The sequence below is a fragment of the Rana temporaria genome, chromosome 8 (genome assembly GCF_905171775.1).
Source record: "Rana temporaria chromosome 8, aRanTem1.1, whole genome shotgun sequence".
Classification (NCBI taxonomy): domain Eukaryota; kingdom Metazoa; phylum Chordata; class Amphibia; order Anura; family Ranidae; genus Rana; species Rana temporaria.
This window is the reverse complement of record NC_053496.1, coordinates 12857657-12882354: the sequence shown is the minus strand read 5'-3', so window position 1 is coordinate 12882354 and position 24698 is coordinate 12857657. Positions and strand designations below refer to the sequence as shown.

Below are 24698 nucleotides of genomic sequence, written 5' to 3'. Positions count from 1 at the left end.
ATAAAAATGCCATAAAACTATCCCTTATTTTGTAGACGCTATGGGGCAGATTCTCGCAGATCGGCGCATCTATGCGGTGGCGTAACGTATCTCATTTACGTTACGCCGCCGCAAGTTTTACGGGCAAGTGCTTGATTCACAAAGCACTTGCCTGTAAAGTTGCGGCGGCGTAGCGTAAATCCCCCGGCGCAAGCCCGCCTAATTCAAATGATCCGGGTAGGGGGCGTGGATCATATAAATTAGGCGCGTTCCCGCGCCGAACTTACTGCGCATGCGCCGTCCCTAAAATTTTCCGACGTGCATTGCGCTAAATGACGTTGCAAGGACATCATTGGTTTCGACGTGAACGTAAATGGCGTCCAGCCCCATTCACGGACGACTTACGCAAACGACGTAAATTTTTAAATTTCGACACGGGAACGACGGCCATACTTAACATTGGTTGCCCCTCATATAGCAGGGGCAACTTTACACGTCGCAAATCTAACGTAAACGTTGTATCTTCACTGCGTCGGCCGCGCGTATGTTCGGGAATTCGCGTATTTTGCTAATTTGCATACTCGAACGGGAAAACGACGGAGGCGACACCTAGCGGCGAAAAAAAAAATAGCATTTAAGATCCGACAGCGTAAGAGCCTTACGCCTGTCGGATCTAATGGTTATCTATGCGTAACTGATTCTAAGAATCCGTCGCATAGATACGACGGCCCAGATTAGGACTTACGACGGCGCACATGTCGTTGTGCCGTCGTAAGCCCTTTTAGAATCTGGGCCTAAAACTTTTGTACGTATCGGCCTAAACTGAGGGAATTTTTTTTTATTTTTTTATTTATTTTTGGTGGATATTTATTATAGCAAAAAGTTAAAAATATTGAATTTTTTTTTATTTTTAATTGACGCTCTATTTTTGTTTATAGCGCAAAAAAATAAAAACCGCAGAGGTGATCAAATACCACCAAAAGAAAGTTCTATTTGTGGGGGGAAAAAAAGGACATCGATTTTGTTTGGGAGCCGCGTTGCACGACCGCGCAATTGTCAGTCAAAGTTAAATTGTATGCCAAAATAATCTCCAACCGTATTCTCCCATTGCTCCCCAAACTTATCACAACCGATCAAGTCGGGTTTGTCCCTGGCAGGGAAGCAAGGGACAATACCATTAAAGCCCTCAACATACATCATTGGCTGTCCTCCTCAAAAACAAGTGGCTTTTTTCTGTCACTGGATGCTGAGAAGGCGTTCGATAGAGTGGCCTGGGATTATATGCTGGCAGTTTTGATTAAAGTGGGCTTACCACCACGCCTCACCCAAATGATCCAAGTGCTTTACTCTGTTCCTACTGCCCGGGTTAGGGTTAATGGCCACCTATCGAGCGCCTTCTCCATAGCCAACGGAACACGTCAGGGTTGCCCCCTATCCCCCCTTATTTTTATCCTCACGATGGAACCCTTTCTCAGAAAGCTTCGGGCGAATGAAGCCATTAAGGGTGTCGAGATCCGGGGAAGGCAGTACAAAACAGCGGCTTACGCAGATGATGTCCTGCTGTTCCTTTCGGATCCGATAACCACAATCCCCAACCTTTTGACAGACTTCAAACTGTTTAAGACCATATCGAATTTGCAAATTAATTTTGACAAATCGTTAGCCCTAAATATCTCTCTATCATCTTCAGTAGTCAACTTATGTAAACAAAACTTCCCCTTTAGGTGGGAATCAGATTATGTCACTTACCTGGGCATTAAGATCCCTAAAGACCTGAGTAGGTTGTTTGCTCTAAATTTTCTACCGGTTCTTTCAAAGATTAAGTCAGACCTATCGGACTGGAACAACGGCAGATTTTCATGGTTTGGTAGATCAGCTATCCTCAAGATGAATATCCTCCCGAGGGTCTTATACCTTCTTCAGGCGGTTCCGATCACAATCCCTCAGACCTTTTTTGCAACATTTAAAAAACATTGTAGAACATTTTTATGGGCAGGCCAGGCCCCCAGACTGAGCTGGTCCAAATTGATCCAACCAAAACACAGGGGGGGCTTGGGAATACCCGACCTAGCCCTATATCACAAAGCCTGTTTACTCACAAGGTTGGTAGATTGGCATCTACACTGCTGTAACAAGGACTGGATTGCCTTGGAGAATGCATTCATTCCCTTTCCAATTACACATTTGCCGTGGATAGATTACCATTCGATACCTATAGAAGGTCTGAACCACCCGTTAATAGGCCCAACGCTTAAAAATTTCAAGATAATATGTCGATCACTTAAAACAACTCCCTCCCCGGGCCCGTTGACCCCTTTATCCCACAACCCAGATTTCACACCAAACATATCCTACAAACATCCAGTATTGGATCCCAACTCTCAGGCTATTCGAGCTCATCAATTTTTCCACAAAGGTATCTTATTAGCCTATTCGGAACTAACTAAAGCTCTCCCTCAGGTGAATATGTCCATATTTAAATATCTCCAGATCAAGCACTTTTTAGGCCCTACCCAGACACATCAGAAATGGTGCAGAGATCTCTCCCCCCTAGAACAAATATGTACAGCGGGTGAACCAAAACGCCATCTGATATCCACATTGCACACACTACTGACACCGGAATCTGCTCCATCCTCTAACACACGTTCAGCCTGGGACAGGGATCTTTCCATATCCCTGTCTGACGAGGACTGGGACCGGATCTGGGACCACACACATAGGGGTTCTATTAATGTCTCAGCACAAGAAAATCGATACAAGCTCTGTACTAGGTGGTACCGAACACCAGAGAAACTCCATAAAATCTTTCCGGCAGTTTCTTCATCTTGCTGGAGGTGTGATGTAGCAGAAGGATCACTTTTACATATCTGGTGGGAATGCCCTCATTTAGCCCGGTTTTGGAAAGAGGTGCATGAACGTATTGTACGAATTACAACAATGCCAATTAACCTTGATCCAGCACAGTTCTTACTACACCATACGCCTATTCCTAGAATGCAATATCGGAAATCAATAACTCTCCACCTTGTGAATGCGGCCACCCAATGTATCCCCAAGTGGTGGAAATCCAAAACGGTTCCGACAGTCGAGGATTGGCATGCCCGTGTTGACAGGGTGGAGGAGATGGAGCGCCTAATCCATCAAGCCAAAGATACGCACGAGAATTACAGACAGACATGGTCATGCTGGGCACGGTATAGAGATCCCCCTACATAAGCGATACCCGAGTTCTACATGATTCCTAACATAACATCAGGGGGTACACTTACCCAGAATCCTAACAGTTAGATAAGTCCGACCCCCCCTTTTTTCTCTTATATAGGACCATATGCTCCCTTAAAAATATAGAAACCGACTGACCTAAATTGGCGGGGTAGTGTGGAACCATAGCCACTAGTAGTATGCCAAATATTGGCTATCGCCTCCCATAGATATTGGAAGTTAAACTTATTCTGCTCCGATCTCCACCGGTCCGCTCTCTGTGCTGCCCACAGAAAGTCCCCGTTAAGGGGTGGGTAGGGCAGAGGGGGACCCCGGACACAGACGTCTGGTGGAAGGCCACGGAGCTCGCATTCCTCTGCCAAGGTGGGACTTGTGGGTCGCCCCGAGACACTCGATCTCTTGTCCGGTTACATTCCTTTATAGTTTAACGATGTCGTTGTATTGTTGCATAGGAAAGTATATAGTCTTGCAGGGTGATTTGTCAATATAAGATTCCGTCAAGATGATATTTGTAATATGACCGAAGTATTTTTTGTCTTGAATTACGCTGTACTGTTGAAAATATTCAATAAAATGTTTATTCAAAAAAAAAAAAAATTGTCAGTCAAAGCGACGCAGTGCCGAATCGCAAAAAAGTGGCCCGGTCATTTAGCTGCATAATGGTCCGGGGCTGAAGTGGTTAATTAACCTTTTTTTTTATTTGTTTTATTCTCCTCAAAGGGGGTGTGGCAGGGGGGTGTGTCCCATGCCTATATACGTTTGCTAGTAGGTGTCCCTCATACCCATCTAAAAAAGTTGGGAGGTGTGGGCAACCCTATGGATCCGCCCCCTCTCCCTCCCCCGTGGAGGAGCATCACATCAGGCAGGACTCGCAGTACAATGCTGCAAATGATGCAATGGATGTCACTGACCTGTTTTTCCACAACCATTTATCATTTTATGTAACAGAGAATAAATTATCATTTTAATCTGCGGATATTCGTCTTTTTCTAAACAGACAGAAAAAAAAGCATACGTTTTGGGAGGGTCTGACCTTCCCTCACTTCCTTTGCACTCACTTTCTTCCCCTTGGTTGTAGATAGGTTGGCTTTTCTGAAACATGCAGGCTGATTGCGGGACAACAATCACGACAGCTCTTCGATCCGCCACATTAACCTCGTCACCAGTAGCCGCAAAACTGATAAAAGCTTGTGTCTCCTCATCAACTTCTGGCACCTTAAGAAGAAGAAGAAGAAGAAGAAGAAGAAGAAGAAGAAGAAGAAGAAGAAATGAGAATTCCTGTAATCACCTGGGGTATGTATACAGTGGGCCAGATTCTCGTAGAATGGAGTAAATCTCCGGCGGCGTAACGTATCTCGTTTACGTTACGCGGCCGCAAGTTTTACGGGCAAGTGCTTGATTCACAAAGCACTTGCCTGTAAAGTTGCGGCGGCGTAGCGTAAATCCTCCGGCCCTAATTCAAATGATCCAGGTAGAGGGCGTGGATCATTTAAATTAGGCGCGTTCCCGCGCCGTTCGTACTGCGCATGCGCCGTCCCTAAAATTTCCCGACATGCATTGCGCTAAAGGACGTCGCAAGGACGTCATTGGTTTCGACGTTAACGTAAATGGCGTCCAGCGCCATTCACGGACGACTTACGCAAACTACGTACATTTTTACATTTAGACGCGGGAACGACGGCCATACTTAACATTTGGTGCAGTTGGCTATAACCCAGCCACGGCCTTTAAATCCCCCGGGCTCAGATTTCCAATCAAAAAGACAGCTGAGGTTTGGAGTTGGTGTGTAATTCCGATTTAGGGCACCCCACAATTCATCAGCAACCACAGTTTACCGATACGCGTAACCCAATCCGGCTCACATGTAGACAGGAGAATAGAAAGGGACGCAATAGCGTGATATCGTAGGTATACAAATTTATTTAAGAAAGTAATGTACTTACACTTAGGCAGTATAAACACAGCATTAAACAGATAAAACAAGCCGGCCGGCTTACGGAGCCCTCCTCCTAGGCGTGGTGACGTCACTGACGCTGCCTCCAGACGCGTTTCGTCCTATTGGACATTCTCAATGTCCAATAGGACGAAACGCGTCTGGAGGCAGCGTCAGTGACGTCACCACGCCTAGGAGGAGGGCTCCGTAAGCCGGCCGGCTTGTTTTATCTGTTTAATGCTGTGTTTATACTGCCTAAGTGTAAGTACATTACTTTCTTAAATAAATTTGTATACCTACGATATCACGCTATTGCGTCCCTTTCTATTCTCCTGTCTACATGTGAGCCGGATTGGGTTACGCGTATCGGTAAACTGTGGTTGCTGATGAATTGTGGGGTGCCCTAAATCGGAATTACACACCAACTCCAAACCTCAGCTGTCTTTTTGATTGGAAATCTGAGCCCGGGGGATTTAAAGGCCGTGGCTGGGTTATAGCCAACTGCACCAAAGGCTTGCTATCTGGTAAGCTGATACACAATTCCGGTGGTGGGATCTCACACAGTGTATGCATGTCACCTGGTGCATTGAAAAATCAACATCTTTACATGCAAATCAGCCTCTGATCAATACAGTGTTTTTGTTTCTGCTGGAGAATCAATCCAATATCCACTATTACTCACACTACCTGTGGACTGTTGAACTATTATATTCATTTTTTGTTATTTGGCGCGGCTTTTTATATTGTTTATTTTTCTTGTCATCACACGCTAGCTGCTGCCTATATTTGTAGTGTTGTGTTAGCGCGGTTTTTTAGTGTATATTCATACTTAACATTGGTTGCCCCTCATATAGCAGGGGCAACTTTACGCATCGCAAAAGCTACGGAAACGTCGTAAATTCACTGCGTCGACCGCGCGTAATTTCGGGAATCTCGCGTAAATAGCTCATTTGCATAGACGGGGAAAACGACGTCGGCGACACCTAGCGGCGGGAAAAAAATTGCATCTAAGATCTGACAGCGTAAGAGCCTTACGCCTGTCAGATCTAATGGATATCTATGCGTAACTGATTCTAAGAATCAGTCGCATAGATACGCCGGGCCAGATTAGGATTTACAATGGCGCAAATGGCGTTGCGCCATCGTAAGCCCTTTGAGAATCTGGCCCAGTGTGTTATATGGTAACCACCAGTTGTAGATACAGTAAAACCTTGGTTTGAGAGTAACTTGGTTTGAGAGCGTTTTGCAAGACAAGCTAACTTGTAATACATTTTGGACCGGATTCAGAAAGAAGATACGACGGCGTATCTCCTGATACGCCGTCGTATCTCTGAGTCCGGCCGTCGTATCTGTGCGCCTGATTCATAGAATCAGTTTACGCATAGATATGCCTAAGATCCGACAGGTGTAAATGACTTACACCGTCGGATCTTAGGCTGCAATTCCAGGCCGGCCGCTAGGTGGCGCTTCCATATCTTTTACGCGTCGAATATGCAAATGAGCACTTACGCCGATTCAGAAACGAACGACCGCCTGGCGCTTTTTTTTTTTTACGTTGTTTGCGTTCGGCTTTTTCCGGCGGAAAGTTACCCCTGCTATAGGAGGGGTAAGTGCGGCGTATCCTATGTTAAGTATGGCCGTCGTTCCCGCGCCGAGTTTTGAATTTTTTACGTCGTTTGCGTAAGTCGTTCGCGAATATGGCCGGACGTAATTTACGTTCCCGTCGAAACCAATGACGTCCTTGCGACGTCATTTGGAGCAATGCACGCTGGGAAAATTTGCGGACGGCGCACGCGCTGTTCGATCGGCGCGGGGACGCGTCTGATTTAAATTGTACACGCCCCCTAGCCGCGGAATTTGAATTCCGCCGGGGGATTTCCGATACGCCGCCGCAAGTTTTGAGGTAAGTGCTTTCTGAATACAGCACTAGCCTCTCAAACTTGCGCCGGCGTATCGTAAATCAGATAGATTACGCGGATCTAAAGATCCGCTAATCTATCTGAATCTACCCCAGTAAAACCTTGGTTTGAGAGCGTTTTGCAAGACAAGCTAACTTGTAATACATTTTGACTTGATATACAAGCGATGTCTTGATATAAGAGTAGCGTCATGTCACAACTGAGTATAAAAGAGAAGAGAGGCGCCTCTAAGGCCCCGTACACACCATAGAATCCATCCGCTGAAAAATCCCAGCAGATGGGTTTCAGCGGATAGATCCTATGGTGTGTACACGCCAACGGATCTGTTTCCGCGGATATTTCTCCCCTGGGATGGATTTCCAGCAGATCGGATATTTGCTGACATGCCAAACAAATCTATCCGCTGGAATCCATCCCAACGGATGGATCCGCTGGTCTGTATAGACTCACCGGATCCATCCGTCCGAAGGGATCCCCCGCATGCGTCGTAATGATTCGACGCATGCGTGGAATTCCTTATATGACAGCGTCGCGCACGTCGCCGCGTCATAATCGCGGCGACGGCGCGACACGTCATCGCCAGAGGATTTCGGCGCGGATTTCAATGCGATGGTGAGTACACTCCATCGCATGAAAATCCGCCGAAATCCTCGAGAGGATTTATCCGCGGAAATGGTCCGCTGGACCGTATTCGCGGATAAATTCTCTCGTGTGTATGGGGCCTAAGTGTAGCAATATGGTTACATTTAATGCAGGGGGCGGTTCCAGAGTCTAGTCTCGGGAGGGGCACTTCCAGAAAAAAAATTTGGGGGGCAATTTATCGGGGAATGGCTGGTGTTGGCGCTTCAATCATCACGACACAATGGGTGTTATGGTCTCAGGATGAAACCCCCAACCAGTGGCGTAGCGTGGGTTGTCAGCGCCTGGGGCGAGGCAAGTAATTTGCGCCTCCCTGACCCGTGGACTTACCTATTTTCAGCTAGCTCCAGTCTGGTCACATGATGCACTGTGTGAGACAGCGGTGGCTGTAGGGAAGAGTAGAGTGTGCTTGATAATGACTGGTAAAGCCTGGAGTGGTGACATTGTGCATATGTTCCTATGTCCCATCTGTTGTTGGTGCTCCCTCCTCTCCACACTCGTGACAGCGCCCCTCTAAATTTTGCACCCGGGGCGGTGGCCCCCCTGGCACCCCACACGCTACGCCACTGCCCCCAACCACTCCTGCTGAATTGATGGGAGCATCGAAGGAAGCTAGCGGGGCTCAGTGTCAGTACTGGAAGAAGAGAAGGCATGTGTGGTGTACAGCAGGGGTAGAGTACACCTTCACACTTTATTGCAGGGTGATGTTGTGCTCCCTTAGCGGTATGTCCATAAATGGTGGGATTGTATAAAGGATATATTAGAACATTGAGTTTTTGTAGCTGAAAGGACATGACTTACGGTGAATTCAGTGCATTCATAATGATTAGAAGTGTCTGGTTTGATGAGAATGGTTAAGATTTCAGAAAAATACTCCAGCACAACCGTGATAGTGACGGGCTTTTCACTCTTCATCCTCGTGCAGACTTTGCTTTGGGATCCGCTGGCCATTCTGAATGATGCGATCATCGTATAGTCACATTTGGGGGGTGGGGGTTCAGTGCTGTAAAGAGAACAGGACATTTTAATTTGCCCAAAAAGATATTCCCATTCGGTTATTGTGTGTCTGTGTATGTATACTGTATGTGTGTGTATATTGTGTGTCTGTGTGTGTGTATACTGTGCATGTATACTGTATGTGTGTATACTGTGTGGCCCCATAATCTATAGCCCGGGGGCCCCATAATCTCTTTTTGCCCGGGGGCCCCATAATCTCCTATTACCCGGGGGCCCCATGAGTTGAAAGTGCACTTGTAGTGCAAAGTGGATTTGCCTTTCGTAAATAACCCCCAGTGAGTGTGTTAATTGTGTTAATTTAGAAAGGAAAGAGCAGGTAAATTACATATTTACTAGCTCCTTCCTCGCTCTCCATTCTTAAAGTGGTTGTAAAGCCAACCACACAACTTGCACCTACAAGTAAGCCTAGATTAAGGCTTACCTGTAGGTGCAAGAAATATCTCCTCAACCTACACGGTTAAGGAGATATTTTCACAAAAACGGGCACCTATGTCTACGTGCCGTTTTTGTGAATGGTAAATTCGGGGTTGTAAAGGTAAAGAAAAATCCCCTAAAAAGCTTCCTGGTGTGGAGACAGCCTCTTGAGGTGAGAGGGGGGCGAGCAGGAGTGTCAGGACGCCCACTAACACACAGCTCCTTTCCATAGGCGTGCACACAGGGTGTGCCAGGTGTGCCTGGGCACACCCTAATTACCCCATGTGGCACATATTCCCCCTGTTTAGACCCCTGATCTTTCACCCCAAAAAAATAATAATAATAAAAAAAATAAAAAAATAATAATAAAAAATAAATAGTGGGTAAACTGTACCTGCGTGTTATACGCATGGGGCTGTGGAACGTTATTTTCCCTGAAACTTCCCTCTTAAAGTTAGGGTGCGTGTTATGCGCATGTGCGTGTTATACGCCGATAAATACGGTAATAAAAATAAAAACTACTGACACCGTCCACTGCCCTACTGACACCATCCACTGCATATGTGTTGGAGCTTTGGGGGTGCACACCCTAATGCAATAGGCTGCACACACCTATGATACTACTTCACTACAGTCAGCCACTTGGCTAAAGAGGTGGGGTGAAGACATAGGGCCATATTCTGAGTAAAGTTACGATGGAGTATCTCTCTTTTTTGGCCTGCGTATCTATGTGAGTGATTCATTGGGCCAGATTCACGTAGCGCAGCGGATCTATAGATCCGCTCGTTCTACGTGAATTAAGATCCGCTCCCGCAAGTTTAGGAGGCAAGTGGCTAATTCACAAACAACTTACCTCCAAACTTGCGACGGCGGATCCTAAATCCCCCGGCGGAATTCAAATTCCGCGGCTAGGGGAGTGTACTATTTAAATCAGGCGCGTTCCCGCGCCGATTTAAATGCGCAGGCGCCGTCCGCGAAATTTCCCGGCGTGCATTGCTCCCACTGACGTCGCTAGGACGTCAGTGGTTGCGACGCTTACGTAAACGACGTCCGTCCGTATTCGAGAACGACTTACGCAAACGACGTTAAAAAAATTAAATTCGACGCGGGAACTTCGGCTATACTTAACATTGGCTGCGCCTGATAAAAGAAGGGGTAAGTATACGACGGAAAACCGCTACGGAAACGACGTAAGAACACTGCGACGGGTCCGCGTACGTTCGTGAATTTCCGTATCTTGCTGATTTACATATTATTTATCGTAAATCAGCGGGAACGCCCCCGGCGCCATTTTTAAATTGAAAAAAAGATCCGACAGTGTAACACATTGTAACACTGTTGGATCTAGCCCTATCTATGCGTATCTGATTCTATGAATCAGACGCATAGATAGGACCAGTGTAAGTCAGAGATACGATGGTGTATCTGTAGATAATACACCGTCGTATCTCTTTGTGAATCTGGCCCTTTGAATAATTTTCGCATAGATACGCTTAAGATCCGACATGTGTAAGTCACTTACACTGTCGGATCTTAAATGTAATTACCCAGCCGGCCGCTAGGTGGCGTTTACGTTCAGGTCTCATTTGTTTATGCAAATGAGCCTGATACGCCGATTCCCGAACGAATTTGCGTCGCGTAACCGTCACTAACGTCGTTTGCGTAAGCGTAAGGTTACCCCTGCTATATGAGGGGTAACCTTACGCCAGTTCCACGTACGCCATGTTAAGTATGGCGTCGGGTCCGCGTCGTCTTTTCCCGTCGGGTACGTCGTTTCCCTAAGTCGTTCTTGAATATGACTTTACGTCAATGACGCACACGTTGGCGTCATTGACGTTTTACGCCGAGAACTGGAGCATGCGCACTGGGCTATTTTAAGCGCAGTTCGTTCGAATCGGGGGCGCGCTTAATTTAAATACAAGCCGCCCCCTTGGATTTACGCGGGGATACGCCGGGCCAATTACACTACGCCGCCCCAAACTACGGAGCAAGTGTTTGGGGAATACAGCACTTGCTCCTGTAGGTTGGGGCGGCGTAGTGTAAATGGCTCACGCGCCGCCCACCTACAATGTACCAGAATATGGCCCATCATGCGCTCCACCTTGTCCACTCAGGGAATGCAAAGCACTCCCTGAATGGTGTCTGTGCCAAGATGCCGACCTCCTGTGTTCACAATGTGGCAGGACAGCTGCTTGGCACTGGTCCCGGAAGCTACTGGAGTAGTTTTGTCTACTACAATGAATTCCAGCTACTAGAGAGATCCTACAGACATGGTAAATACATACAGTAGATACATTGGTCCAAGCTAAACCAATGTAACTATGTAAAATAATCCATACCTGGAATTCCTCTGTAAGTAGAGTGATTCTTTCAGTAATTTTTACTAGTGAGGATTAGAGATCATACAAAGACAGGGATGGACTGGTCATTGGGACTACAGGGAGTTTCCCGGTGGGCCGATGGCTCAGAGGGCCGGCTTCAGTGACAGCAGACTGCTGCCCCCCTCCGCTCCTCTCTCTTCCTCCCCACAGCGCTGACCCGGGTGGAACAGAGAAGCAGGGGGAGGACCAGAGGAGCAGGGGGGGGGGGTGACAGAGGAGCATGGGGGAGGGGACAGACAGCTGACTCAACAGCTATAGCCTGGGAGTTTCTCACTTCTGCCTAATCTTGTCCCATGGGGGGGGGGGGCACGGAACTGATTCTTTGCCCGGGTGAAAAAGGGCCAGATTCTCAAAAGAGATACGACGGTGTATCTCCAGATACACCGTCGTATCTCTGTTTCTGAGCTCGGGTATCTATGCGAGTGATTCTGAGAATCATTTAGGCATAGATACGGCGTAGATCCGACTGGCGTAAGTCACTTACACCGTCGGATCTTAGATGTAATTCCACGCTGGCCACTAGATGGCGTTTACGACGATTTCTCATTTGTCTATGCAAATGAGCCTGATACGCCGATTCCCGAAAGTTTTTGCGCCGCCTCGTCGTCGTTTACGTCGTTTCCGTAAGCGTAAACTTACCCCTGCTATATGAGGGGTAAATTTACGAAGGTCCGTCGTATGCCGTAAACGATGGAAAAAGAGGACGCTGTCCCGACGCCATACTTAATATGGCGTTGGGACAGCGTCGTCTTTTTCCATCGTTTACGTCGTTTTACTAAGTCGTTCGCGAATAGGGCTTTACGTAAATGACGCTCACGTCGGCTTCATTGACGTTTTCCGTCGTGAGCTGGAGCATGCGCACTGGGCTATTTTTACGGCCGGCGCATGCGCAGTTCGATCGGCGCGAGGGCGCGCTTAATTTAAATGCAAGCCGCCCCCTTTGAATTACGCAGCCTTACGCCGGGCCATTTACACTACGCCGCTGCAAATTACGGAGCAAGTGCTTTGAGAATACAGCACTTGCTCCAGTAAATTGCGGCGGCGTGGTGTAAATGGCTTACGCTACGCCGCCGTGGATTCCACAAGAATCTGGCCCATAATGTCTAGCTTCCCCACTGGTACTGCCTATAAGAGTACCAGCCGTTCTACTCTAATAAAGTAGAACGGCTAGTGGCTAGTGAAGGGGGAGAGGGGGCTTGGGTGGGGGGGGTGCAGGAGTTGTCCGGCCACCATGGGAGAGACCTGTCAAAGTGGGCCAGTCTGGATGAAGTCCAGGGCCAAATTTTTGCCCCAGTCCAGCCCTGTACAAAGATGTTCTGCAGATGAATCCTTCAATGACCACAGATTTTACTGCACATGCTCCGTTTTGAAATTTCCCGCCGTGCTTTGCACGAAATGACGTCGCACCGACGTAATTTTTTGAACGGCGACGTGCGTTATGTCCTTTCCTATTCCCGGACGTCTTACGCAAAAAAAAAAAAAATTAAAATTCGACGCGGGAACGACGGCCATACTTTAACATGGCAAGTCTAAATATAAGCCAAGAAATAGCAGCTGTAACTATACGCCGGGAAAAGCCGACTAGCGACGATGTAAGAGAATGCGACGACCGCGCGTACATTCGTGGATCGCCGTAAACAGCTAATTAGCATACCCGATGCGGAAAACGACGCGAACTTCACCCAGCGGGCGCCGAAGTATTACACCTACGATCCAAAGGCGTACGAAGACGTACGCCTGTCGGATCGAAGTCAAAAGCCGTTGTATCTTGGTTTGAGGATTCAAACTAAAGATACGACGCGGCAAATTTGAAAATACGCCGGAGTATCAGTAGATACTCCGGCGTATTTCTTCTGTGAATCTGGCCCTTAAACTTCAACAAGACTACAAAGACATCAGAACAGACATACCCGATTTCTGGAGAGTGGCATGATTCATTTGGCACAGGACCAGGTAGAATTTGAACTGATCTGTAGTAAAGAACACAATAGAGATTTAATAATGTGAGTTTATCTTCTTTTACCAAAGCAAAATGAGTTCAAGTGTTTCCAACGAAGGGGTTCTGTTAATATTACAACATACAAGGGCATTTTAGACAATTGTGCTCTTCCAAACTTGTGGTAACAGTTTGATGAAGAACACTTTTCAGTTCTACCTGTACTGACTGTACATCTATGTAAAAAAAAAAAAACAGCTCCAAAAAGACATGGTTTGACTGGTCTGGTGTAGAGGAACTCAATTGTCCCCCACAGAGCCCAGTTGCATCGCTGGTACGTGAAATCGGAAATACGTCAATGCGTTTCGCCCCTCCTCCATGGCATCATCAAGGACGCCCTGGAGGTGGGTGAAACGCGTCAATGTATCGCCCTGGAGGAGGGGCGAAACACATTGACGTATTTCGGGTTTCACGTACCAGTGACACAACTTCCAGTTTTCCATGGAACGCACGCTGCAGCTGCAAACCCGGAAAACACACTGATGCCTTTTTTTTCAAGCCGTCTCGTGAGTGGCGTTTTGTTAGTGCGCAGTTATCCAGTGTCGGCAGTACATCACTATGTACTTTCTTCTCTCTTTTAATATGCACCATCTTCCTCGGTCCACATAAAAAATTGTTTATGGAAGCTTCTCTAACTTCGGATCTATATGCCACAACCTTTTAAAGCATTTCTGACCCCTGGACTGCAAAGCTGAGGGTCCATTAACTCTGGTGAATGGGGGTCACAAGAGGGGAGTGTGTTTTTTTTTTTTTTTTTTAATATGTTTTTATTGAAAGAGAAAGAAAGGTACATTCAAATACCACAACAAAGTAAAATACAAGAGAAATATAGCATACAAATAGTATACTGATAAATGCAACCAACATAATATTACAAGCAACCAAAGCAGCTCAAGTCTATATAAAAACATTTTTTCCCAAAAAATATAATAAAAAAAAAAAATAATAATAATAAAAAAAAAAAATTCAGAGCAAGAGAGAGAAAAAAGGAGGGAGGTAAAGGAGAGAGATAAGAGGGGAGTGTGTTCTCTGAGATTCCTTTCAACCTGGAGGTTTGAGTTGCCATGGAAGCACTTTGCACTTTATTTCATCTTATTGCACTTTATTTACCTCAATTGTATTTTGTATTTAATTACGTTTAAATATGTTAAAATCCACATTCCACTAGCGCTGTTAACAAATTTATATATTTATCTTTAAGGTTCTAGCACCTTTGCAACAGCAGCTGTGGTCTATTTTTGTACTATTTCACTATTGTTTCACTTATTTATCATTCCATTAGCGCAAGTTTTAGTCTGTATTTTGTATTAAGGCCGACTGACAACCAACCCTCAGATGTGATTTTTTATAAGGCGCATATGATTTGTGAACTGGGATTATTTGGTCTGGTAAGCAGCCAATTGTTTTGGTTTGGAGCCACAATCACATTTTGATCTGCTTTATTTTGCACAAGGATGCTTTCGCACATCTCTTTGCATGTGGGATATTTGGAATTATACACCCAATTTCAGCAGAGAAATTTTATGAACTGTAGGAGATATTTTTCTTTTTTTCACATGGTCTTTGGAATATAAGTTGGTTTACTGTACATACATTGGAGCACAATTTTGTATTATACAGGCATACCCCACTTTACGTACCTTCACTTTACGTACACTCGCGAGTACGGACACATTGGTGTCTATGGAAAATCTTGGTCAGATTGACGTGGCATTGCTCCTGGTTTTTAACATTGACGTCTATGGGAAATCTTGGACAGCTTGACATGGCACTGCTCCTGGTTTTTAACATTGACGTCTATGGGAAATCTTGGCCAGCTTGACGTGGCACTGCTCCTGGTTTTTAATATTGATGTCTATGGGAAATCTTGGCCAGCTTGACGTGACACTGCTCCTGTTTTTTTAACATTGACGTCTATGGGAAATCTTGGACAGCTTGATGTGGCACTGCTCCTGGTTTTTAACATTGACGTCTATGGGAAATCTTAGCCAGCTTGACGTGGAACTGCTCCTGGTTTTTAACATTGACCTCTATAGTAAATCTTGGTCAGCTTGACATGGCACTGTTCCCGAACCATAAGTGGCAGGGACATCAAACTCGGGGAGCACCGAGAGGGGACCCAGGACTACAACATATCTGCTCAGCCAGCTTGCCTTAGTAATCTACCATGTCATAGTTCTGGGTCCCCTTAATGTGCTCCCCAAGCTTGATGTCCCTGTCACTTATTGTTCGGGAGCAGTGCCATGTCAATTTGACCAAAATTTCCCACAGACGCCAATGTTAAATGTTAAAAAACAGGGAGCAGTGCCATGTCAAGCTGACCAAGATTTCCCATAGAGATAGTGTATTTACCTGCATTGAGAAGTGAACAAAAGGAATTGCTTCACTTTAAGTACATTTTAGTTTTACATACATGCTCTGATCCCATTGTGTACTTAAAAGTGGGGTGTGCCTGTACTATATTTTGAAGTATGAAATTAGGCCCAGATTCACGTAGAATCGCGGCGGCGTAACGTATCGGAAAAACGTTACACCGCCGCAAGTTTTCATCGCAAGTGCCTGATTCTCAAAGCACTTGCATGAAAACTTACGCTGGCCATTTAAATTAGGCGCACTCCCGCGCCGGACCTACTGCGCATTCTCCGTTTTTAAATTCCCGCCGTGCTTTGCGCGAAGTGACGTCATTTTTTCGAACGGCGACGTGTGTAGCGTACTTTCGTATTCCCGGACGTCTTACACAAGAACAAAAAATTTTCACATTTCGACACGGGAACGACGGCCATACTTTATACAGCACATACGTGGGCTGTGTAAAGTTAGGGCAGCAAAAACGACGACTGACTTTGCGACGGGAAACTAGACTAGCAGCGACGTAGCGAACGCGAAAAACCGTTGTGGATCGCCATAAGTACTAATTTGCATACCCGACGCTGGTTTACGACGCAAACTCCCCCCAGCGGCGGCCGAGGTATTGCATCCTAAGATCCGACAGTGTAATTCAATTACACCTGTCGGATCTTAGGGCTAACTATGGGAAACTGATTCTATGAATCAGTCGCATAGTTAGGAAGACCCTAAAACAGAGATACGATGGCGTATCAGGAGATACGCCGTCGTATCTCTTTTGTGAATCTGGGCCTTAATGTATTGCATTTAATAGTATGTCTCATCAGCTATGTTTAAATGAATACACTCAGCACTTTTTTATTATATATAATTATTTTGGATCAGCAAAGGCATTATATAGAGAGGTGGATTTTATTCCCCTGATTTTTTGCACATGTTTATTCACTATGGAGAAACAGTGCACCAGAACAGTATTCAAGGGAATTTATTAAGTGCAGCAGTTTTTTAGAAAATATCTTTTGTAAATTGTAGTCAATCACAAACTTTTTTTGTAATCCTAACCATCTTTAGGCAATGACATTAACTAATTTTGTTATTGTTAATAATTAGACACGTGCACACTGAAATATTTTGTTTCGGAATTTCGTTTCCGTACGAAAAATGTATAAATTAATTTAGTTACTCCTGAAATTTTTTTTTTATTTATCTTGTTTAGTTAAAAAATGCATTCGTCCGAAAATCCGAATTAAGGTTGAATCTGTCATTGAAGGCTTATGGTGTCTGTCGAATGTTCTAAGAAGATTGGACGGAGCAGCTAAACTGTACGACGCCGCAATTGTACATTTCCGGTCGACGGTTCCGCCTACAAGCTATAGAAGAATTCTAATGTTGTATGAGACTAGTAATAATTATATTTATAAATGATTATTACTAGTCAATCAACATTCAAATTCTTCTATAGCCTATGGGCCGAGCATTTGACCGGAAACGTACGATTGTGGCGTCGTACAGTTTAGCTGCTTGTCGAATCTTCTTGGAACTTTCCACAGACACCATAAGCCTTCAATGACAGATTCAACGTTTGTATGTTTTTTCGCTGCTTTGTCGAATCTTCGTTGTTCATGTCGAATGGTCAACCCCAAAACTATAACTATAATTATGTTGAATCTTTTCTCTCTATAATGTCGAATCTTTTCTCTCTATGTAGAATAATCTTGGACTAATAGTAAGGTTAGGCACATTCAACCACAGGTTCGATAGACACAGATCGCTATTGTCACCGTTGTGTCGAATCTCCTATCTATATCCAACTGTTGGATCAATGAAAACGAAAATAAAACATTTTTTCATTTTCGAATCTTTCGGATTTCGGATTCTGCGCGTTCATTTTCGTTTGTTAAAACGATAACGAAAATACCTGAAATTCGGACGAAAATGAATGCACATGTCTATTAATAATGTTAATAATCGTTATCGTTAATAATGTCAATAGTGTCCCTGTCTTTTCCCTTATTTAGCTGTCATTCGGCAAGCAGTACTATCGGAATTTGTCGTGCACTGGTACTGTCAGGTTTTTTTATTTCAACGAGTTGGAAGGCAGCAAGCATCATGATTTATAATGGATTTACAAAGAAGAACTTTTTTTGTTTTGTTTTTCCATGAGGATCCCCCTTAACCACTTCAGTACCTTGGGTATTTTTCAGATTTGGTGTTTACAAGACTAAAACATTTTTTTTTTTTGCTCGAAAATTACTTAAAACCCCCAAACATTATATGTTTTTTTCTAACATCCTAGAGAATAAAATGGCGATCATTTCAATACTTTTGTCCTACCATATTTGTGCAGCGGTCTTACAAGTGCACTTTTTTTGGAAAAAATTCACTTTTTTTAATTAAAAAATGAGACAACGATAAATTTGGCCCAATTTTTTTATATATTGTGAAAGATAATGTTACGCCGAGTAAAATGATACCCAACATGTCACGCTTAAAAATTGCGCCCGCTCGTGGCATGGCATCAAACTTTTACCCTTAAAAATCTCAATAGGCGACGTTTAAAAAATTCTCTAGGGCTATAATTATTGCTCTCGCTCTAACGATCGCGGCGATACCTCACTTGTGTGGTTTGAACACCGTTTTCATATGCGGACGCTACTCACGTATGCGTTCGCTTCTGCGCGCGAGATCGTCGGGACGGGGCGCTTTAATTTTTTTTTTTCTTATTTATTTGTATTTATTTTATTATTTTTTACACTGGAAAAAAAAATTGATCACTTTTATTCCTATTATAAGGAATGTAAACATCCCTTGTAATAGAAAAAAGCATGACAGGTCCTCTTAAATATGAGATCTGGGGTCAAAAAGACGTCACATCTCATATTTAGACTTAAATGCAAAAAAAAAAAAAAAAAAAATTGAAATTTTGTCATTTGAAAAAATGACAGCAAAAAAATGTGCCTTTAAGACGCATGGGCGGGACTGACGTTTTGACGTCACTTCCGCCCTGCTAGGCTATAGGGACGGGTGGGGGCCATGTTGCCAAATTGCATTTAATTTCTGGCTTCTTTTTAGAAGAAAAAATTAAAAATCACACATACCCCGATAAAGGATCGCCAAATATTTTAGGAGACCTTAACAGGTGTCTGTTTGCCTTTTTTTTTTTTTTTTTTATAATTTTTTTTTTATAGAAGACAGAAAGAAGATACAATTTTTTGGCAAATTAAAACCATTTTTCTTTTGTACATTTTAGTGCTTTAAAAAATCTGTGCTGATAGCCAAATGGGATTTTTTTTAAATGTAGCACTGATAGATGTTCCCCAATACAATGCCCCCCCCATGCAAGTATGTTGAAAACTCTTTGCCTATTAGTCGACAAAATTGATATTTTTGATGTAACATGTTTGACACCCATTGATTTTTAATGGGTTTTGGCTTTTGAAGTTTGCCAAACTCTGCCCCAACTGCACGGGCGTAGGAACCGGGGGGGACGGGGGGGACGCATCCCCCCCACGAAAAAATGCAGGGGGGACATGTATGGTAAAATCCCCCCCAGATGTGACTGCGCTCACTAAACTGTGTGCCCGCTGGCGCCGACTAATTGGCTGCCGCGTGCGCTCCTGGCTGGCTCCCTTTCCTTCTGTGCGTCTTCTGGCCCCCCCCATGGAGGATTGAGTTGGTTCATTCCAGTTCCACCGCCGTGCACCGCGTGACGTCACGCCGGCGGCCGGAGGTGAGAGAGGGAGGAGGGAGCGAGAGTGACTGTCGGCGCCAGTCAGAGTACAAGTTGTGACTCACGGTCACAAGGAGCCTGCTGCTGCGCCTGGGCCTGGCCTGCCTTACTGATTACAGTAAAAACTGTCTGCAAGAAGACAGAACCTTCATAAAAAGTAAGAAAGTATTGTGTGGGGAGGGGGTGTTGGACTGAGCTGAGGACCTCAATGTTTTTTTTCTTTAGTCAGAGAAGGCAAGCTCAAAATAACAAACATTTTTTTAAACTGCTATTTTTTATTTAAAAAATTATGGTCACCTCAGGCTGAGGTGACCATATTTTTTTAAATAAAAAATAGCAGTTTAAAAAAATGTTTGTTATTTTGAGCTTGCCTTCTCTGACTAAAGAAAAAAAAAAAAACATTAATTGCAGCCTCACTGTGCCACCAAACGCAGCCACTGTGCCATCACATGCAGCCACTGTGCCCATCAAACATAGTAGCCACTGTGCCCATCAATTGTCGCCACTGTGCTCATCACACGCAGCCACTGTGCCATCACATGCAGCCACTGTGCCCATCAAACGCAGCCACTGTGCCCATCAATTGTCGCCACTGTGCCCAAACGCATCCACTGTGCCAATCACACACAGCCACTGCCCATCAATTGTCGCCACTGTGCCCAAACGCATCCACTGTGCCAATCACACACAGCCACTGTGCCCATCAAACGCAGCCACTGCCCATCAATTGTCGCCACTGTGCCCAAACGCATCCACTGTGCCAATCACACACAGCCACTGTGCCACCAAACGCAGTCACTGTGCCATTGCATGCAGCCACTGTGCCCATCAAACGTAGTAGCCACTGTGCCCATCAATTGTCGCCACTGTGCTCATCACACGCAGCCACTGTGCCAACACATGCAGCCACTGTGCCCATCAAATGCAGCCACTGTGCCCATCAATTGTCGCCACTGTGCCCAAACGCATCCACTGTGCCAATCACACACAGCCACTGCCCATCAATTGTCGCCACTGTGCCCAAACGCATCCACTGTGCCAATCACACACAGCCACTGTGCCCATCAAACGCAGCCACTGTGCCCATCAATTGTTGCCACTGTGCCCATCACACGCAGCCACTGTGCCACCATTTTTACTGATGCCATGTGGGTTAATTTTTTAAATAAAAAATAGCAGTTTAAAAAAATGTTTGTTATTTTGAGCTTGCCTTCTCTGACTAAAGAAAAAAACAAACATTAATTGCAGCCTCACTGTGCCACCAAACGCAGTCACTGTGCCATTGCATGCAGCCACTGTGCCCATCAAACGTAGTAGCCACTGTGCCCATCAATTGTCGCCACTGTGCTCATCACACGCAGCCACTGTGCCATCACATGCAGCCACTGTGCCCATCAAACGCAGCCACTGTGCCCATCAATTGTCGCCACTGTGCCCAAACGCATCCACTGTGCCCATCAAACGCAGCCACTGTGCCCATCATTTGTTGCCACTGTGCCCATCATTTGTTGCCACTGTGCCCATCACACGCAGCCACTGTGCCACCATTTTTACTGATGCCATGTGGGTTAATTTTTACTAATGCCATGTGGGTTGATTTTTACTAATGCCATGTAGGTTAATTTTTACTTATGCCATGTGGGTTGATTTTTAGTAATGCCATGTGGGTTGATTTTTACTGATGCCATGTGGGTTGATTTTTACTGATGCCATGTGGGTTGATTTTTACTGATGCCATGTGGGTTGATTTTTACTGATGCCATGTGGGTTAGTTTTTAGTTATGCCATGTGGGTTAGTTTTTAGTAATGCCATGTGGGTTAATTTTTACTGATGCCATGTGGGTTAATTTTTACTGATGCCATGTGGGTTAATTTTTACTGATGCCATGTGGGTTAATTTTTACTTATGCCATGTGGGTTGATTTTTAGTAATGCCATGTCGGTTGATTTTTGCTAATGCCATGTGGGTTGATTTTTACTGATGCCATGTGGGTTGATTTTTACTGATGCCATGTGGGTTAATTTTTACTGATGCCATGTGGGTTGATTTTTACTGATGCCATGTGGGTTGATTTTTACTGATGCCATGTGGGTTGGTTTTTACTAATGCTATACCGGTTGATGATGGTTTATTTTTTTATTGCTGCATATTGCTCTTCGCATTACCCTCTCTGGATTGCTTTAATAGTTTGATCTATTGGCTTGAGATACGAATATACCTGGCGAGTAAAAATGCTGTCCCCCCCAGATTTGTAAGGGTTCCTACACCCATGCCCAACTGACAGTTTGGCTCATCCCCATTGTTGACCTCTATCTGCACACAGCATACCTCCCAACTTTTTGAGATGGGAATGAGGGACACCTATCAGAAAAAGTATACAGGCATAGGACACACCCCTTGCCATGCCCCCTTAAAGGAGAATTGCACAAAAAAACAAGTTTGGTTAAACTCACAAGTGCTTTTTTTTTACCACCCGTATTGGTTTATATTTGCTTCTAGAACTTACAAATGCAGAAATTTAGAAATCAGATGAAAGGTTTAGCACTGGGAAACAATTTTTGATAGATAAAAAGTGCATTTTATATACATCTATATAGATCAGACCAAAATGAGGGACAAATGAGGAGGAATGAGGGACAGTGTTTGCTCCTTTCTAATCACATTTCCCTTACCTCACCCAATTTCTCCATCACCATTTCAGATTTGCTGCCTGGCATTCCCCACTCTTTTTCTTTACCATCACACTGGCTGTTCGCTCCTTTCAAGTCCCATCTCCCTCACCTCACTCTATTTCTCCATCACCATTTCAGATTCGGGATGTGCTGCCAGGCATGTCCTTTTTCCTGGACACCTTTCTTTCCTCTGCTCCTCCCCTTGGGTGTGGGGTTGTCCGCCTTGGCTATCAGTGGATGAATGTCCCCTCAGCTCCCAACATGGGACCTTCCCCAGCCTTCCGTAAACTCCCAGCATCTTATGACCCTTCATAGGGCTGTTATGTAAGTAATCTTTTGTGGTGGTTAGTTTCATTCATCCCCCTGTCCTTCTTTTTAGTAATTTGGAATATCTTTATCTATTTTTAGACATGCATTCTGCATTTGCTTCGGAGGAAGTGGAATGATATCCACGAAACGCGTCAAGATTTTCAATGCAGTTTTTTATGCGTCTATATTCCATCTTTTACAGGAAGTTTACTTATTTTTGTGCAACATTTGAATTGTCTGGGCTATAATTCACATCAGTCTGTCATATTTGCTATGTACTATGCAGGGCCGCCATCAGGGGGGTACAGGCAGTACACCTGTAAGGGGCCCAGAGGTCCCCAGGGGCTCAGATGGCAACCCCCTTTTTTTTAGGGGTCCGGAGGCCCCCAGGGCCCCAGGTGGCAACCCCCCCTTTTTTTATTTTTTTTTTATAAAAAAATATATATTTTTTTTAATATATTTTTATTTTATTTTTTATTAAAGGGTCAATTTTTTTTTTTTTTTTTAGGGGACCGGAGGTCCCCAGGGACCCAGGTGGCAACCCCCCCTTTTTTTTATAAAAAATATATATATTTTTAAATATATTTTTATTTTATTTTTTAATAAAGGGACAATTTTTTTTTTAGGGGTCCGGAGGTCCCCAGGGCCCTGGATGACAACCGCCCTTTATTTTTTTTTTTATATTTTTTTATTCCTTTTAATTCTTATATTAAAGGGCCCAGAGGTCCCCAGGGCACCAAATGGCAACCCCCCCTTTTTTTTAAAAATAAACATATATTTTTTATATATATTTTTTATTTATTTTTTTTCTTTTTATTAAAGGGCCCAGAGGTCCCCAGGGCCCCGGATGGCTACCCCCCTTTTTTATATATATTTTTCTTTATTTCTTCTTTTTTTTGTAAAGAGCCCCCCGCTTCTCAATTCGTGCCCCCCCCCCCCCCGGTTCTCTGCTCCAGGGGGCCCATGCCTGAAGCCGTGTAAGGGGCCCCCTAATGGCGGCCCTGGTACTATGCCTCCTGTGCCATTTATGTCATTATGAATAAAAAAAAATTTTTTATATATTTCTTTTTGGAACGATTGTTTACTGTTCAAACACACATCTCATTTAAAGTGCTAACCCCCCCGCCCCCTCCTTTATCTGAGGGACATTGCTCCAAATCAGGGACAGTCCCTCAAAACCAGGGGACAGTTGGGAGCTATGAAACAGTAGTCAACTGTCCGTCTCTGGTTTTAGCATGTTGTAAGTCACAGGCTCAGAGCAAGCGAACAGATCAGAAAAGTCAAAGTGAACTCCTGATCTGCATACTTGTTGAGATCAGTGTCTAGAAAAGCCACCAAAACCTTAGGAAAAGCATGACAGCTAAAGAACTGGTGTTTTTAGAAGAGTTCACCAATGGTGGCCTCTCTACTTCCTAAGTAAAGAAAAAAATAAAATGTCTTACTCTGATATGCCTCCAGCAATGAGACTCAGGAAGGTGACACTCAGCAGAAGACCTCTGGAACCCATCTTCACAGATGCTGGCCGGACTGGGAGCAGGACGCAGCTTCAAGGTATACCTGGAACCTGGAACTTTTATAGACCTAAAGGTGGAACCTCCTCTGAGATCTGTTGGTGCCACCCCATGAACATGATTACGTTTCTTGACACCTATGCACAGCTGTCCAAATATTATGCAACAAGGAATCTTTGCTAAGTTGGATCAGGATCCAGGTAGTAAATGTTTAGACTGCAAGAGGAACATGTCAGGTGCTAGAATATTTTGGATCAGATGAAATCTCTGAACAATGCTTGCCTCAGGGTAAGGCTGAGCTAGTTGCGAAGGAAAGAGGAAGAGAACTACCACCTGTGTCATTACAGTAGATACACTATTGTTTAATGGATTTTATTTTCCTATGGAGTTGGACAATAGCCATGACTGGTGCACTGATAGAGTCCTAGCTCATGACCCCTTTAGAATAAAAAACCCCTACATACACTTATCATTAGATTAAAGACATGACACCTTCTGGATTAATTTGGCCACTAAATGCCCCTTTATTAATTCCAAAAGGTAACATAAAATAAACTTATAAAATAACCATTTTAATAAATATATATTATCTTTTAAATAAATATATATATATTTAAACATAACAA

The 24698-nt window shown here is 44.4% G+C and overlaps 1 protein-coding gene across 2 annotated transcripts in view; it reads right to left on the bottom strand.

Annotated features, from left to right (window-relative positions):
• Positions 1 to 24136, bottom strand: part of LOC120946684 (ovostatin homolog) — a 217593-nt gene extending 193457 nt beyond the window's left edge. Inside the window, exons 1-4 of one of the 2 annotated variants that reach the window (XM_040361310.1) lie at positions 24004 to 24136; positions 13418 to 13477; positions 8497 to 8698; positions 4263 to 4419 (exon numbers count right to left, since the gene is read on the bottom strand). In XM_040361310.1, the coding sequence (XP_040217244.1) occupies positions 4263 to 4419; positions 8497 to 8698; positions 13418 to 13477; positions 24004 to 24068 (484 nt within the window). In that variant the 5' untranslated portion in view covers positions 24069 to 24136. The remainder of the gene's footprint in view (positions 1 to 4262; positions 4420 to 8496; positions 8699 to 13417; positions 13478 to 24003) is intronic. The other variant, XM_040361311.1, reaches the window with a different exon arrangement.
• Between the last annotated feature and the right edge of the window lie 562 nt (positions 24137 to 24698).